General features: G+C 40.0%; 1 protein-coding gene across 2 annotated transcripts in view; it reads right to left on the bottom strand.

The window, feature by feature from the left end:
• The window catches only part of SNAPC3 (small nuclear RNA activating complex polypeptide 3), a 36,885-nt gene extending 20,437 nt beyond the window's left edge, over positions 1 to 16,448 (bottom strand). The window contains exons 1-4 of one of the 2 annotated variants that reach the window (XM_043486489.1): positions 16,094 to 16,448; positions 15,368 to 15,445; positions 6,515 to 6,599; positions 693 to 764 (exon numbers count right to left, since the gene is read on the bottom strand). In XM_043486489.1, the coding sequence (XP_043342424.1) occupies positions 693 to 764; positions 6,515 to 6,599; positions 15,368 to 15,445; positions 16,094 to 16,410 (552 nt within the window). In that variant the 5' untranslated portion in view covers positions 16,411 to 16,448. Of the gene's footprint in view, positions 1 to 659; positions 765 to 6,514; positions 6,600 to 15,367; positions 15,446 to 16,093 lie in introns of both variants that reach the window. The other variant, XM_043486488.1, reaches the window with a different exon arrangement.
• Positions 16,449 to 17,347: the final 899 nt, after the last annotated feature.

The following is a 17,347-nucleotide window of genomic DNA, read 5'->3' as shown; positions in this document are numbered from 1 at the left end:
ATTTTTGTACCAATCTAATAATTAGTGCTAACTGTACCACAGATGATATGAATCATCTGTGGTGTATATATATAGTTATTTATTCACAAGTGCAATTTATGTGCAGTAATATTTCAATGAAATCTTATTAAAGTTTATGATACATCTATTTGGGAAATTGAGAATATATTCACTGCAATAGAGCTCTTTTTACTAGAGATGCCTAAGAAATTCCTGGATACCCTTGACCTGCTAACTTCCTGCATTTTCATCGAAGAAGAGCTGTCCTTAGCTAGTTCAATAACTTTCCAAGAATTCTGAAATGGTAAAAACAAAACAAAACCCTCCTTAACCAGTTTTTCTACAAAAAAAAAAAAAACAAACCCTCAAGAAATAATACTATCCGAATCACTGCGGATTTACACACTTTCAGTGGCTACTAGTACAGAAATCAGGTATACATTCCAACGTTGTAACTGTAATCCTATTACTCAAGAGATTATATGAAAATTGACTTTATGATATTCCTTGTAAAACAAAGAACTCAAGAATATAAACAGAATGTCATATAAAACAGCATATGCTTGTGTTTATTTTGGTTCAAATAAGGTTTAAATAAATAAACTCTCTGGCAAAAGTCACTCATATAATCTGTAAAGTCCAAAGGTTTTACTACTGACCTTATGAAAAATCACAGGGTAAAAGATATTTATAGATAGGATAAGCTCTCCTTCTTCAATCATGTCTGCTGAATTTTCAGGCTTTTTCCCTATAGCATGTGACTCCTGAAGAAGAAAAGCAATAAGGGACATTAAAATCAGACACTGTGAACCAGATCAGAGGCAGTATAGAATAAGGGCTATAAGCAAGGGCTTGAATCAGCCCTGGATTTAGCTCCTAATTCTACTTCAAGAAAATTGTTTAAAAAACTTCACTAAGTTTTAGTTTCATCATCTGTAAAAAAAGAGAAAATATTTATTTTACAGACTAGTTGCTGGGAATGTAAAATAAAGCACCTAATAAGATGCTTGGCACTAAGTGCTTAGCAACTGATGATAAAATAGGAGTATCCACTAACATATAACTGACATTTATAGTCATTAACACTTTTATGTATCTCCTTCCATATTATCACAGGCTTCCCTTGTGGCTCAGACAATGAAGAATATGCCTGCAAAACAGGAGACCCAGGTTCGATCCCTGGGACGGGAAGATCCCCTGGAGAAGGAAATGGCAACCCACTCCAGTATTCTTGCCTAGAGAATTCCATGGACAGAGGAGCCTGGTGGACTGCAATCCATGAGGTCACAAACAGCCGGATACAACTGAGCAATTTCACTTCCATATTATCAAGAAAGTTATTTGACAGATGAAACTCAGCTTTACCAATTTACCCAGGGTAAATCAGACAGTTTGAGTACAAATACAGATATGTTTCACTCTAAAACCCTGTTTTTACTACATATCATATCTTTCAGTCACTTCAGTTCAGTTGCTCAGTCATGCCCAACTCTTGGCAATCCCATGGACTGCAGCACGCCAGGCCTCCCTGTCCATCACTAACTCCCAGAGTTTACAAAAACTCACGTCCACTGAGTCGGTGATGCCATCCAACCATCTCATCCTCTGTCGTCCCCCTTTTCCTCCTACCCTCAATCTTTCCCAGCACCAGGATGTTTTCAAATGAGTCAGCTCTTCACATCAGGTGGCCAAAGTATTGGAGTTTCAGTTTCAACATCAGTCCTTCCAATGAGCACCCAGGACTGATCTCCTTTAAGATGGACTGGTTGGATCTCCTTGCAGTCCAAGAGACTCTCAAGAGTCTTCTCCAACACCACAGTTCGAAAGTATCAATTCTTCAGGGCTCAGCTTTCTTTATAGTCCAACTCTCATATCCATACATGACTATTGGAAAAACCACAGCCTTGACTAGACGGACCTCTGTTGGCAAAGTAATGTCTCTGCTTTTTAATATGCTGTTTAGGTTGGTCATAAATTTCCTTCAAAGAGTAAGCGTCTTTTAATTTCATGGCTGCAGTCACCAACTGCACTGATTTTGGAGCCCAAGAAAATAAAGTCTCTCACTGTTTCCACTGTTTCCCCATCTATTTGCCATGAAGTGATGGGACCAGATGCCATGATCTTAGTTTTCTGAATGTTGAGCTTTAAGCCAACTTTTTCACTCCCCTCTTTCACGTTCATCAAGAGGCTCTTTAGTTCTTCACTTTCTGCCATATGGGTGGTATCATCTGCATATCTGAGCTTATTGATATTTCTCCTGGCAATCTTGATTCCAGCTTGTGCTTCCTCCAGCCCAGCATTTCTCATGATTCACTCTGCATATAAGTTAAATAAGCAGGGTGACAATATACAGCCCTGACGCACTCCTTTTCCTATTTGGAACCAGTCTGTTGTTCCATGTCCAGTTCTAACTGTGTGTTCCTGACCTGCATACAGGTTTCTCAAGAGGCAGGTCATGTGGTCTGGTATTCCCATCTCTTTCAGAAGTTTCCACAGTTTATTGTGATCCACACAGTCAAAGGCTTTGGCATAGTCAATAAAGCAGAAATAGATGTTTTTCTGGAACTCTCTTGCTTTTTTGATGATCCAGCTCATGTTGGCAATTTGATCTCTGTTTCCTCTGTCTTTTCTAAAACCAACCTGAACATCTGGAAGTTCACGGTTCACGTACTGCTGAAGCCTGCTTGGAGAATTTTGAGCATTACTTTACTAGCGTGTGAGATGAGTGCAATTGTGTGGTAGTTTGAGCATTCTTTGGCATTGCCTTTCTTTGGGATTGGAATGAAAACTGACCTTTTCCAGTCCCGTGGCCACTGCTGAGTTTTCCAAATTTGCTATCACATTTAATCCATCACAACATCACACTTTCCTTTATATTTGCTTAGCCCACCAGGCTCCCCTTTCCATGGAGTTCTCAAGGCAAGCATACTGCAGTGGGTGGCCCATTCCCTTCTCCAGGGTTTCTCTCCAACCCAGGGATCAAACCCATCTACTGCATTGTAGGAAGATTCTTTACCGTTTGAGCCACCAGGGAAGCCCCAATAACTATAAAATAGAGGCCACCAGAGTGGACTGGTTAAGAAGGTGCAAAAGATGTTTTAAAAATAGGTGGGAGTGACATCATGCAAAATGGCACAGTAGGAAACAGAGGCACAGTAGGATAAGTCCCTCCAGCACAGCAACCATTAAGATGGAAAGAGATTGGAATTCACTATCTTGGCACACTGAACTCTGATTGACCAAGTGAGGCCCAGTGAAGAAACACGCTGCTGATGTTCCCAGATAAGCAGAGGGTTATAAACCAAACCATGCCCCACTCTCGGCCCCACTGCGGATGTAGAGAGCAGGCTGTGGTCCTGGAAAAGGGAGCTGATGCCATGATGAGCAGTGTGGGATCATGTTCTCCAAAAAATAGGGGTAACCATGCTGTGGTTGGTCTGGCAATGCTCTGAGGCCCTGACGCAGAAGCTTGCCTTGGTTATGGCCCTCTTGTCATGGAGTCCAAGCTCGCTCTGCTCACCCCATGACAAGCCAATGAATCTGAGAGCTGAGGTGTTGAGACAAGGAAAATGACTTTATTCAGAAAGCTAGCAGACTGAGAAGAGGGCAGGCTAGTGCCTCAAAATAACCATCTTATTGGGGTCCAAATGCCAGGTTCTTTTATAGATCAGAGATGGGGCAAGGTGAGGAAGCAAAGAAAAAGGCCATTAATCTTGCAAACATCTCCTAGAACGGCAAGCCTCAGGCAGGGGATGTGTTCATTTCTTCCTTCCTGCCATCTACAGGAGGACAGGGTTCTGAAAAAAGGCACTTTAACAGTCAGACTGAGGGACAGGGTCCTTTTAAGCATCCATTACATATGATTATAATAACAAAAGCAATGAAAAGCAAGTCAAAGAAACAGTTTCAACATGGAGTCAGAATTGGCTGCTTCTCTCCAAAGCTCTTACCAGCAGTGGCTTCCCCCAGCAGCACCAACTGGAAAAATTTAAAGACACAGGACCTTTTGTAGAGTCAGACATTTAAGGAAATCTTGATCAGGTCACTGGTTGACTAAAGATAATGAATCAGAAACATCAGCAACCATATAGGTAGACCTTAAACTACTGTGGGTCCAGCTCCAGACCACCACAAAAACAATCACAATAAAGTGAGTCATATGAATTTTTTGGTTTCCCAATGCACGTAAGTTATATTTACACTATGCTGTAGTCTGTTTAGTGTGTAGTAATAGCATCATGTCCCAAAAAACAATGTACAGACTGGAACCATAATTAAAAACACTTTATTGATTAAAAAACACTACCTTCTTTGCCTTCAATGAGCTGTAGTAGTAATGTTAATGATCAGAGATCACCATAATAAATATGATAATAATGAAGTAGTTTGAAATATTGTGGGAATAATCAAAATGTGACAGAGACATTAAGAGAGCAAATGCTGTTGGAAAGACAGTGCCAAACAGACTTACTCAATACAGGGTTGCCACAAACCTTCATAATTTTCAAAAAAAACCACCACCACACTACCTGCAAAGCATAATAAAGTGCAGTAAAATGAGATATGCCTGTACACAACAAGGGACTACACACCGGAAAAATAGTTTAGAAAATTCAAAACAGCTCTAGCCCTCAACAAGGAAAAAAACACACTCAGAATGTCCAGTTCTCAACAAAAACTTATAAAACAAACAAAGAAACAGGAAACTATGCCCCATTCACAAGAAAAAAAGAATTTGACAGAAACTACCACTGAGGAACCCCAAACGTTGAGATGGAAAACTGAACATTTCCATGTGGAAGTTAAACAATACATTCTTAGATAACCAATAGGTCAAAAAAGAAACCACAAGGGAAATAACAAAATACTTTGAGACAAATGAAAACAAAAACACAACATCAGAAACTTAACAAGATGCAGCAAAAGCAGTAGAAAGAGGAAAACTTTCAGCTCTAAACATCTACACTGGAAAAGAACAATCTCAAACCAATAACCCAAGTGCATAACCTAAGGAACCAGAAAAAGAAAACTTAGCCCAACGCTAGCTGCTGCTGCTGCTGCATCATTTCAGTCGTGTCTGACTCTGCGACCCCAGGGACTGCAGCCCACCAGGCTCCCCCGTCCCTGGGATTCTCCAGGCAAGAACACTGGAGTGGGTTGCTATTGCCTGTTCCACCCAACACTAGCAGAAGGAAATAATAAAAACTGACTTAAGAAAAAATATAAAGTATGAATAGAACTGTAACAAGTAAGAAAACGGAATCAAAAATTAAAAACCTCCTAACAAAGAAAAGCCTAGGACTAGATGGCTTCATGTGAATTTATCAATCCTTCCTAAAGTCCTCCAAAAAATCTGAAAAGGAGAAAATAATTCCTAACTTATTCTATGAGATCAGCACACTCTGATACCCAAGTCAGACAAAGACACTGTGAGAAAACTACAGGTCAACATCCCTTATGAATATAAAGATAAAACTTAACAAAATACTAGCAAATCAAGTTCAGCAGCATATAAAAGGGACTGCATGTCACAACGCCAAGGGTGATTCATTCTGAGGATGCAAGGGTATTTCAACATAACAAATCACCACACTAACAGAATGATGGAAAAAAACACATCATCCCAACTGATGCAAAAAAAAAAAAAATTTTCTACAAAAGTCAATACCCTTTCTTGATAAATAATAAATAAATAAATAAATAAAATAGGAACTGAAGGGAACTTACTCAACATGATAAAGGCCATATATGAAAAACCCACAGCTAAACTAATAAAATGGTTAAAATGTTAAATTTCATGCTACGTAAATTCCTCGGTAGTCATCATCTTAAGTCATTCTGAGGGTTTTACCTAAGAAATAATGGATTAGAAAAGAATGGGTGGCGCAGTGGTAAAGAACCCACCTGCCAGTGCAGGAGATGTAAGAGACATGGGTTCGGTCCCTGGGTTGGGAAGATCCCCTGGAAGAGGAAATGGCAACCCACTCCAGCATTCTTGCCTGGAAAATTCCATGGACAGAGGAGTCTGGGGGGCCACAGTCTATGGGGTTGCAAAGAGTCAGACACCACTGAGCATACACTACAGACCAAAACCAGGAGCAGAACAAAAACATCAGAAATAGAGTGGTGAAAGGCATGAAATCAGCCTAATAGAGAGCAAGACCAAAGTAAAAACAAAAATAAAGGCAGAGCACTGAGAGGACAATGTGCCATCATGGGAAGTTTCTTTTTTTTGCCTGTGCTGCACGACTTGCAGGATCTCAGTCTGCCAACAGGGGATCAAACCCACACCCCAGGGAGTGAATGTGTGGAGTCCTAACTACTGGACTATCAGGGAATCCCCGTCACCTGAATTTTATGGGTCTTTTTCTCCTATTAGCTCCCAGTCCCAGCGAAGGTTCTCTCATTTGTTTCCAGCTAAGCATGTCCAATATAAACTACCATACAGTTATGGGTAACAGCCAATAAACAGGTTTTGTTCCATGGGAAAAGGTGGAAAAGAGAGGACTTTTACCATCTCATAAGCAAATGTCTCTTGTCTGCAGGCTCGATCTATCGTTAAGGTTTCTTCCCGGTGTTTCAGAAGCCTCCTCCTAACCCTGTTACAAGAAAAATCAGACTTCAACATTTTGGGGGTCTTCAAAAATATCTTTAATACTTAGTTTTTTATTCTGAACTAATTTTAGACTTAAAGAAAGGCTGCAAAAATATTACAGAGTTCCCTTATATCTCTTACCCAGTTTTCCCTGTTAACATCTTACCTGTTCAGAGATTATCAAGACCAGGAAATTAACATTAATACAGTATTACTGACTACAAAACATTTTCAAATTTCACTAATTATTAAGTTTAGTGCTTCTTTTATCAGTCTCAGGATCCTATGCAAACACTTTTTTATTTCTCCTTTACCCTCCAGTCTTTTAAACTTCCTCAGTCTGTCTTTCATCATCTTGACACTTTCAAAAAGTCCTAATCAGTGCTTTTGTAGACTGTCCTTAATCGCTGTTTCCTCGTAATTGGAGTAAGCTTATATCCTTTGGGCAAGAATGCCACAAGATGATGTCCTCAGTGTATCATCATGAGGTTAACAATGTTATTCATTTATATCTTATTCCTGGAGATACTTCTCTTGTTTAAGTTCCTATCTGCCAGGTTCCCACACTAGAAAGATATTTTCTTTTCCTTTGTACCTGGTAAGTGTTTGGGGCGGGGCGGGGCGGGGGTGGGGGGGCGGGCGCGGGGGAGATACTTTGAGACTATGCAAGTCTTGTTTCTCTTGAAACTTTCATCCAGTAATTTATCATTCACTAGTAGATTTTGTCTGCAACATGTATTACTGTGGTTTATGCCTCACACTGATTATCTATTTTTCTCCTTTAACATTCATTCATTGGTATTATGAGGAAAACCTACCTCCTTCTTCCCATTTATTTATTTGGTTACTTGTATTAGTACAAATTCATAAATACTTACCTTATTCTACAGGTTAAAATCTAACAGTATTGTTATTCTGTTGCTCAAATTATTCAAGCTTTGGCCATTAGGAGCTCCTGTTGTATCAACAAATTCTCATAATTTTTGTTTTTCCTATTTAACCATTTCCTTACTTTATGGAACCATAAAATGCTCAAAGCTTACCCTGTATTTTCATGTCTCAGCCCTAAATCAGCCACTCCTCCTAGGAGACCTAGTTCCTTCACTGGAAAGAGGCTTAGAGACCTACTGTATCTGAGCATGAGGCATTCTCATTGTTCCTGCAGTCACTGCTTCCAGGACTCTCAGCAGAGGTAGGAAACATACTGTGTGTATGTTCAGTCAAGTTTGACTCTTTGTGACCCCATGGACTGCCGTCTGCCAGGCTCTTCTGTCCACGAGATTTTTCAGGCAAGAATACTGGAGTGGGTTGCCATTTCCTCCTCCACAAAATCTTCCCAACCCAGGGATCGAACCTGCATCTTCTGCATTGGCAGGTGGATTCTTTACGACTGACCCACCAAGAAAGCCTCAAAGGAAAAATACACTAAACCACACATGTACACACATCTGTGTTTCTGTATTTTTCTGTTATGTATTTTTAAATCCATGGTTTAAACTAATACTTCTAATCCCAAGAATCACAGGATTCATTGTAGCCTTCAACCTTTCCGTGTTTACAACTTTTCTCCACAAGTGAGAAACTCAGCTCCCTGTATCTAAATCTGTTTGCTTAAATGTTTGGTTCTTTAAAATACCTGGCTTCAGAACTGCTAACCTGCTAACACCCCTGTGAAAACCACTAATCATTAACAGTTCTTCTTGTCTTCAGCCTTACAACACTGAATCAAAGTATGCTTTTGTACAGAATCAGATTAGATCTTTCTTCCTAATTCTCTTCAGTGTTGTTACGCTATTCACTTGTAACACAATTAGACTAACTACTTCAGTCTCCCCTCAACATCCGGGCTGGTTTTAATTGTCTAATTACTTTTGAGGTGTGTAAAAGATATGTGAACCACAACTATGGTTCTAAGAGAGTTACAAAAGAGTTATAGAAAGTATATGTATTTAGAGAAGCATCATTCCTTCTTTGTCTGGATCACTAGCCTGTACCTATTCCCTTCTTTCTTTCCAACCCTCTCCCATCTACCCACTGTGGGCCACAAACCTCTATAGTTATGATTTATCCTCTACATTGTTTTTGTTCAAATACATAGATACCTACAAATTTTCTTAGATTACTTTTTCTATCAGTCTGAGTTCAATTAGGAGAAAAAAATTAAACAGTAACTAAGTGAAAGTGAAAGTCACTCAGTTGTGTCCGACTCTTTTCGATCCCATGGACTAAAAAGTTCATGGAATTCTCCAGGTCAGAATACGGGAGTGGGTAGCCATTCCCTTCTCCAGGGGATCTTCCCAACCCAGGGATCAAACCCAGGTCTCCACCACTGTGGGCGGATTCCCTGCCCTCTGAACCACCAGGGAAGCCCAAACAGGAACCAGACAAAGCTTTATCTAATTAATTATTAACTTAGGACTGGAGGGATGAGGGAATGGCAAGTAAGAAGTAGGGAAATCTAGAGAATACAGGAAGAGCAGACACAAGCCGTATCCTTCCTTGTGCTAAGAAAGAAAAGCCAAAGGCGGCTCCCTTTTCTTCCCCCAGGACTCAGATCCAGGCCTTGTGGGAGAGGGAATGGCTGTGACTTGCTGAATGTCAGAGAAGTTGCTAGGGTACATCAGTGAAAACTGCTGGAAATCTGCCAGCAAGGGTGCCAGGAAAAGCTTTTTTTTTTTTTTTTTAGGAAAAGCTTTTATAGGGAGGTTTCAAGCAGAGTGGAGTGGGGGAGAAAGCTGCTGTGATACATGCCACCTGGTAATGCAAGGAGCTGGGTGCTTGGGAAGCGCAGCAGGTCCCTGATAAACACTGGACCAAGAAGCAAAACTGTTCTCATTAAAGTCTCGCCTGTGCCCTTTACTGACAAAGCTTACTTAATACTGCGCCAGCTGGGAAAGGAAAAATATTTAAAGAGCTGAGACTCATTTTTACAGAGCAGGCAAAAAGGGTACATTTTTAGATGAGAGCCAATAAATTGATACCCAGTAATACTTCTTACATAACAGAGAGCATATGCTTTAGGGCTTTACTTTTTTTTCACAAATCAGTACTGCCTAGAAATCTATTGGTTCATCTTTCCTCATCTTTTAGCACAGCTGTCCCATACTCCACTGTGTGGATGTCCAATATAATTTCTTCGACGTTCTCCTACATATGTGTATTTAGAATATTTCAAATATTTGCAGTTACAAACAATGCTGTAATGAATAACTTTGTGCATAATATATTTTCATATTGTTGGAGGTGTCTCTTCAGCAGAGAATGCTAGAAGTTGGACTGCTGAGTCAGAAGTTAAGTGCCTAGGTAATTTTGTGTTGGGCATTACCAGATTTCCCTAGAGGAGTGTTGTTATCAATTTACGTTTCCATCAGGAATGTATGAAAATGCCTGCTTCCCCTCAGCCTCCTCAAAAGAATGTATATTTTAAAATTTGTGCCAGTCTAATAGGAGAAAGGGCTTCCTTCATGGCTCAGTAATAAAGAACGCACCTACCAATGCAGACCTGGGTTGGGATGATCCCCTGGAATAGGAAATGGCAACCCACTTCAGTATTCTTGCCTGGAGAATCTCACGGACAGAGGAGCCTGGTGGCTATAGTCCGTGGGGTCACAAAGAGTCAGACACAACTTAGCAAATAACAACAATAAAGAGAAAAAAGTTCATTTTAACTTTCATTTTTCTAACAATGAACATGCATGAACATTTTTTCATGTTTGTGAATCATTTTGATCCTTTTGTATGTGTGAATTATTAGTTCATATCTTTTTCCCATTTTCCCTTTCGGCTTTTGGTATTTGTCCCTTAACTTTTAAGGGCTTATGTGTTAGGGTTATTGGCTCTCTGGGCATATATTTTCTCCAAGTTTGGCAGCATTTTGACTTTATGGTGCTTTTTTTTGTCATGTAAAAAAGTTACATGTTAATGTAGTCAATTTTATCAGTCTTTCCCTTTTATTATCTCTGGGTTTAAATCACAGTTAAAAAGCCTTTCACTATACCGAGGTAGGTATGTTTCATTCTCTACATTTTGATCCCAATCCCTTTGAAGTTTATTCTTGTGTATAGTGTCACACTAAACTTCCATATGCATCTGAATCTAACTGGACTTTCTCTTTTATTCTAAATGTCTATTTGTCTGCTCATGAGCTAGTAACTATTTTAATTATAAAGACTTTGTAGTATATTTTAATACATAGCAAAATTACTAGGAAGTCACAATTTTCTTCCCCCCACCCAATTTTTCCTAGTTATTCTTGCAAATATTCCATATGAAGTTTATTATCAACTGTCTAACTTCATGAAGGAACCAATACTTTTGGCATTTTTATTGGGATTGTACTTAATTTGTAAATTAACTTAGAAAGAACTGACAACATCAAAAAGCTGAGTATTTCTATCTAAGAACAGAGGATATCTTTCAATTTTTTCCAAGACTTGTTCTGAGTCTTTCAGGAAGGTTTACAATTTCTGTTTCCCTCAGCTTTATACATTTCTTGTTAAATTTAATCTTTCTGACTATTGTAAATAGGAACTTTCTCCACCATTATGTCCTCTAGTTGTCTATTGTTTATATGAAGGCTATTATTTTTTATATATCAATTTTGTATCCTGCTCTTACACTAAATTCTTTTGTTTTTGGTCTGTTTTAGCACTTATTTCTTTTCCAGGTAATACCATTTTATCATTCACAAATAGAGCTAATTTTTCTTCTTCATCTACTCTTATGCTTCTAACTGATTTCTTTTGTGAAACTGCATGGCTAATCCTATAGTACAATGCTGCAAAGTAAGTGGCAATACTAGGCATGCTTGCCTTACTCCAGATCTTGGTAAAAATACCTGTACGGCTTTAATGTTTCTCTATTAAATAAGATACTAGCTTTACAACTAAGGCATACATATTTTACCATGTTGGAACAGTAGCCCTGTTAGAACAGTTCCATGTTGGAATGGCCCGTTTTTTGTTCTGAGTAAATTTTAGCTTTATTTTGTTGTAATCAGAGTGTTGTTTATATTATTTCTACTCTATGTATGGAACTGACGTTTCCTCTGTGACCTAATACAGAGCCAGTTTTTCTAAATGAGCCAGGTAGTCTCTAATATAGGCTATAAATTTTATGTATATATTATATATATATAGATATATATACCCATATCCATAAGACATATCCTACTGATTAGAGCTCTCAGATGATGTCTTGTGCTGAAATTAGTATATTAAGGTGCCCTATTGTTAATGCATTTCTAGCTAATTTCTTATATCCCCTATAGTTTGTTTTATAAAGCTTCTATCCCCTATGGTTGTTTTATATTATTTGGTGTATATATAAGTATTTTCTCTTAACTGTGGTTTGTGGTTTTTAGCATTAAAATGTGTCTTTTGTCAGATGTAATGTTTTGAGGCTTGAACTTTATTATTCTGATATCAAGACTATTGTGTGCATGTGCTAAGTTGCTTTAGTCATGTCTGACTCTGTGTGACCCTATGGACTGCAGCCCGCCAGGCTCCTCTGTCCATGGGATTCTCCAGGCAAGAATACTGGAGTGGGTTGCCATGCCCTTCTCCAGGGGATCTTCCCGGCCCGATCCAGGAATTGAACCCACATCTCTATGTCTCCTGCATTGGCAGGCGGTTTCTTTACCACTGGTGCCACCTGGGAAGTCCATCAAGGCCGTTAATTACATCTGCTCAATTTCTTTCCATTTGTCTGATGTACATTTGTCCCACCATTTATTTCTAGTCTCTCTGGATTACTTTATTTTAGATGTGTTTTTGTTTTGGAAGCCTAATCTAAACTACTTTTATTAAGGCTGTAGAAAAACTGATGCCTATGGCCTCAATTCTATTACATTTCATAATTGTACATATTTTGTTATATTAGCTGTTTTTTTCATTATGAGATGTGTCTTTTTGCTTGTTTGTTTTTTAGAAATTGGGAAGTAAGTCCTGGTATTTGCATTTTTGTTATGGAGTTGATAATTCTGAGTTAATTTTCCTAGGTAACCAGTGAAACCTTTTAATTTGTAGATTTGGGTTTTCTTCCAAATTCTGGAAATTTTTCTTAGATTATATTTTTAAATATTCTATTTACAAGCTATTGAATTAAAAACAATGTTGCTTAACCTTCTGGGGTGACAAAGAAGTCTCAGTAGCACCCATGTAGTAACAACTCTCTTATTCCTAGGAATTAAAATCTCTTTACATAATAATAAAAATTTCAAAAATGCTGAAGATAAGCTTGCTATGGATCAGGGAGAGCAGCAGTCTATCAACTGCCTTTTTCCTCTTAACATACATAAAAAGGAGTCCAGTAGCTCCTTTGGGGAAAAGAAGTGCTAGAAATTTATTTCATGCCATAATAAAGGGGTCATGTATTTAGGTGCTGTTTTTCCTTTTATGTATTTAAGTTATTGGTAGGGAGAAGAAAGGAAGGTTTAGCAGGGGAAGAGAACCTAGATACAGATTTTTGGCTTTTCAAGTAAGTCTAATTTGCTTGTGGTACCGTTTAGATTAATATTAGTCCTATTTTAAATACGTTTTAAAGTACATCAAAATAAACCCAGCTAAGAAATGCTGCACTAACTCCTTTTGCATTAGATTATACATATAATTCTACTCAAATTTCCTATGGAAGGGACTAGAAGACAACTAAGGAGATTCAGGTGAATCTAATAACAGGAAATAGCCAGGGGAAGCACTGTGTAAAACTGTCTGAAAAACCATTTCATATAGCTTAATAAAGTCATTATAAGCCAATGAGCATGTCATTATAGCAAAAAAAAAAACCTGCTTCATAATTACCATCAACTTTCTTCTTTTAGTCAATCTTGGGAAAAAATCACTTCCTTAGGTTTATGCAAGTTTCATTTATCCCACTCATTCTACAAATATCTTCTGACTCCCTATTATATGCCAAAATTCTAGGTATGGGGGACACGGCAGTGCATGTGACAGACATTGTTTATGGAACTTTTAAGCCTAGCTAGAAGACAGAAAATTAAATAAGTGTGATGAGTATTTCGATAGAGAAGAACTGGGGACCACATGAACATAACAGGGGAGCTAGATGGAGTCCATAGTCCTTCAGCTAAGACTTGAAAAATAAGCAGAAGTTAGCAAGACCAGGGGATAAGGAATCATGAGTGTTCCAGGCAAAGATCTAGGACGAGAGAGCACATTCTAAGAACATAAAAAGTGTAACATGGCTGGAGCACATAGGGCTGAAAAGGTCAGCAAGATCCATTCTATAGAGGCCTCTGTGATCCATTTAAGGACAAAGGTTTTAAAAAAGAGAGTGACACAATCAGATGTGCATCATAAAAAAAAAAAATCCAACTAATCAATCAACAACAGTTTAAGGGCACCAAATGGAGCAAAGCAGTACAACAGGCTTAAGGGCAATTCAAAGATGAAGGAGCTGGACTCTCAATGAGTACTCAAATATTTTAGAAATGTTAGAAGTGCTCTAGACATTACAAGAGCATCTACTCCCTAAGGGAGAGAGATGGGTTGCAGAGATGTGGAAATGAATCTTAGGGACTCAAAGAAAGAGTAGGGTTCCGCTGGGAGAGGGGCCATGTGCATCCTGAGCCACTGAAAGAGAAAATGGTTGAAAATGTATCAAGAAAGGCATATTTGGGCTATGTGGAAGGTTTCAAATGAGGAATCTGAGTGAGGAGTCTGAAATTTGTCCATAGAGGAGGCTGAGCCATTGACAGTTTCTCAGCAAATGAGCATACTTAGGTGATAACATGATGGGTAAGTCAGAAGAAAAGACAGGACCTAGGGAAGACAGGAACCTTTTACAGTGCTCCAAGTGTTGCTAATGTCAGCAATAGGCATAAAAGAAACAGATTTGGCAATTACAAATAAAAAAACAAGATAGAGTCAAATCACCTGCCTAAATTTTTGAGGGTGACAACAGAAAGGATAGGATAAAGGATGAAAACATAGCTGAGATGGTGTGAAGTAAGCAGGTTACAAACTGGAAATTACAAATTTCACTATTACATGCAGTTTCCCTATAACAGTATTATCATAGAGCAGCGTTTCTCAAGATATGGCGGGCAGACCAGAACTGATCTCTGAACCATCTGTTATCCAATTAGTACAATAAGAGGAAGCATTTAGAAATGATCACACTTAAAGGACAGTAATTTTACTGTTGAATTTCGTAATAAAAAATTTGGAGTTCTACTGTGCTTATCTTTTAATTTCATTTTTTTAGTAATTCATTTTTATCCTATTTTACAAAAGTATAGATCTGACATAAAATTTTTAAAAAACTTAGTCCTTTTACCACAGCATCAGAGTATTTAGCTTGCACCCAAAAATCTAAGTGGATTAACTGTACTTTTGTAAACATTTAAAAATAAACACAAATTTGAATATGGAGTAGATATTAGAGGGAATGCATTAACTGTTAATTTTCTTAAGTATAATAATACTTCTCTGATTTAGTAGGAGAATGACACTTTTTGGAGTTAACACTGATGTATTTAGCCATGAATTATGTCTGCAACTTACTGTAACAGTTCAGCAATAGATAAAGACACACAGCAGCTACCTCAAACACATACAACTAAATCAAATAGGGCCAAATGTCAACAGTGGTTGAATTTAGGGGGTGGGGAAGAGGGTCGAAATGTGTAGGCCATGACTGAGCGACTAGGCACACACATGATAACAATACCATACTGTCAACTTCTGAATAATATAATGTTGAAAAAAAATTTAAATAAGTATCTTGTAATAAAAGTTAAGTCCTCCATACCCCAAAGTCACTAGGTCAGTATTTTCTGGGATGACTTCTGGATCCTCCCCTTCCTCAAGGCACTTCAGTTTATCAAGGCTAAAACAAAAACAAAAAAAGCAATCATGCAACCATTTGGATTGTGTCCCAAATACTTCACTGAATAATCACAGAGCGAGAATTAAAGGCAAATTATGCGCCGATACTCAACTAATGAAAAGGATACATGGCTGACTTAAGTCGGCCAATATTGTTTAAAGGAGAAAGAGATCCTTACTGATTTTTATATTTTCATCCAAAATAAGACACTTTGAAGAAAATCTTAGTAACGGCATACTCAGAAGATCCCCAAGAGACCACAGACAATCAAGGTTTTAACCCTGTTCTGGTTAAATCTCCTTTCAGTCTCATTACTAAGGTTCCTCCGTCGTCAAAGTCTGTCAATGACAGATACACGTCGCTGTTACTCTGACTACTTTCTTATATTAATAAGCACTTTAAAAACTAGTGAATAGAAAAATTAATCTTTCTTGCAGCTGCCTCGTCCCTTCTCTCCAACTAGACGAAATCGTGCATTCCCCTCGCGGGACTTCTCCCGTTGTTCCGGGAAAGCTTTGATAGGGCGGCCCTTCTACCCCGGAGAGTAAACCACAGGCCTGCCCAAGGATGAGTCCCTGGGGAGCGTAGGAGCAAGGCTGCACCCCGGATGACTCCAAGCTGCAAGAGCCCCCTCGGCCCCGCACTCACCCGCACACCGCCCTCAGCTCGGCTGCCGTTTCCAGGCTGCAGCCCAGATCGCGGGCCACGGCGGCATCCTCGCTGCCGGAGTCGGTGACTCCTCCGGCCCCGGGCAGCGCCGGTGCCGGCGGCTCCTTCAGCGACAGGTCCCCTTCCCCGCGCAGCCGGCCACGCCACAGCTCCCCGAAGGCGGCCACATGGAAAGCGTGCGTGTTTAGCTCAGGAAGCTCGTACTCTGGAAAGTTGAAGCCGCCACTGCTGGGGACCGGATCCTGCCTGCCATCCATCCCACCGCACGCTGGGTCGCCTCGGCTGTCTTCAGCCATGTTCGCCCCACTCCCTTCCCTGCGAACAGCGGCTGATCAAGGCCTCGCGGGGCATGCTGGGACCTGTAGTTGCGCGTGACTCGGGCTGGCAAGCAGCCGCGCTGCACTGGCGCAGCTTTAGACACTACATTTCCCGGCAGGCTCTGAGTCGGACCCGCCCTGGGCGGGGCACCGCAAGCCGCCGCGTGCAGGGTTTGAGCGCATTGTTCTCCGCTTCATCCGCACAGCTGAGCGGTTGCGGCTCTGTTCGCTGCGCGCAGTGGCTGTGTTCTCAGCCCCCACGGTTATGCAGCATCGCTCTCCTACGGAGCAGGGCGGCCCTGACATGCCCTTTGGTCTCGCTCTTGGCTTCTTTCTCGGCCCTAGGGTTCAGGACTTTTCCTTGACTCCAAGGTTCATGAGCTGCGCTGCTGCCTCAGTGCCCCAGAGTCTGAGAGACTTGGGGGTTGAGGGCTGAGACCCGGGACACAACCCGCTCTCCAGATCCAGTTCCTTTAGAAACTCACCAACGGCCCCATGAGCTTCCCAGCTGGCTCAGTGGTAAAGAATCCGCCTGCCTGACAAAGAACAGACTTGTGGACGGGGGAGGAGAGGATGGGACAAATTGGGAGAGTACCATTGAAACATATATATTACCATATGCAAAATAGCCAGTGGGAATTTGCTGACACCGGGAGCTCAAACCCCCTGTTCTGTGACAGCCTGGAGCAGTGGGATGAAGGGGGAAGTGGGAGGGAGGTTCAGGACGGGACATTTGTATACTACCACTGAGTCATGTTGATGTATGGCAGAAATCAACACAACACTGTAAAGCAATTATCCTCCAATTAAAAATAAAAAGAATACAGATAGCTGTTGGAAAAAAAAAAAATCCACTTGCCAATGTAGGGGAGAAATCCAACAACACCCTTTTCAGGCAGATATTTATCATCCCCAT

The sequence above is a fragment of the Cervus canadensis genome, chromosome 14 (assembly GCF_019320065.1).
Source record: "Cervus canadensis isolate Bull #8, Minnesota chromosome 14, ASM1932006v1, whole genome shotgun sequence".
NCBI lineage: Eukaryota > Metazoa > Chordata > Mammalia > Artiodactyla > Cervidae > Cervus > Cervus canadensis.
This window is presented reverse-complemented; position numbering and strand designations above follow the sequence as displayed.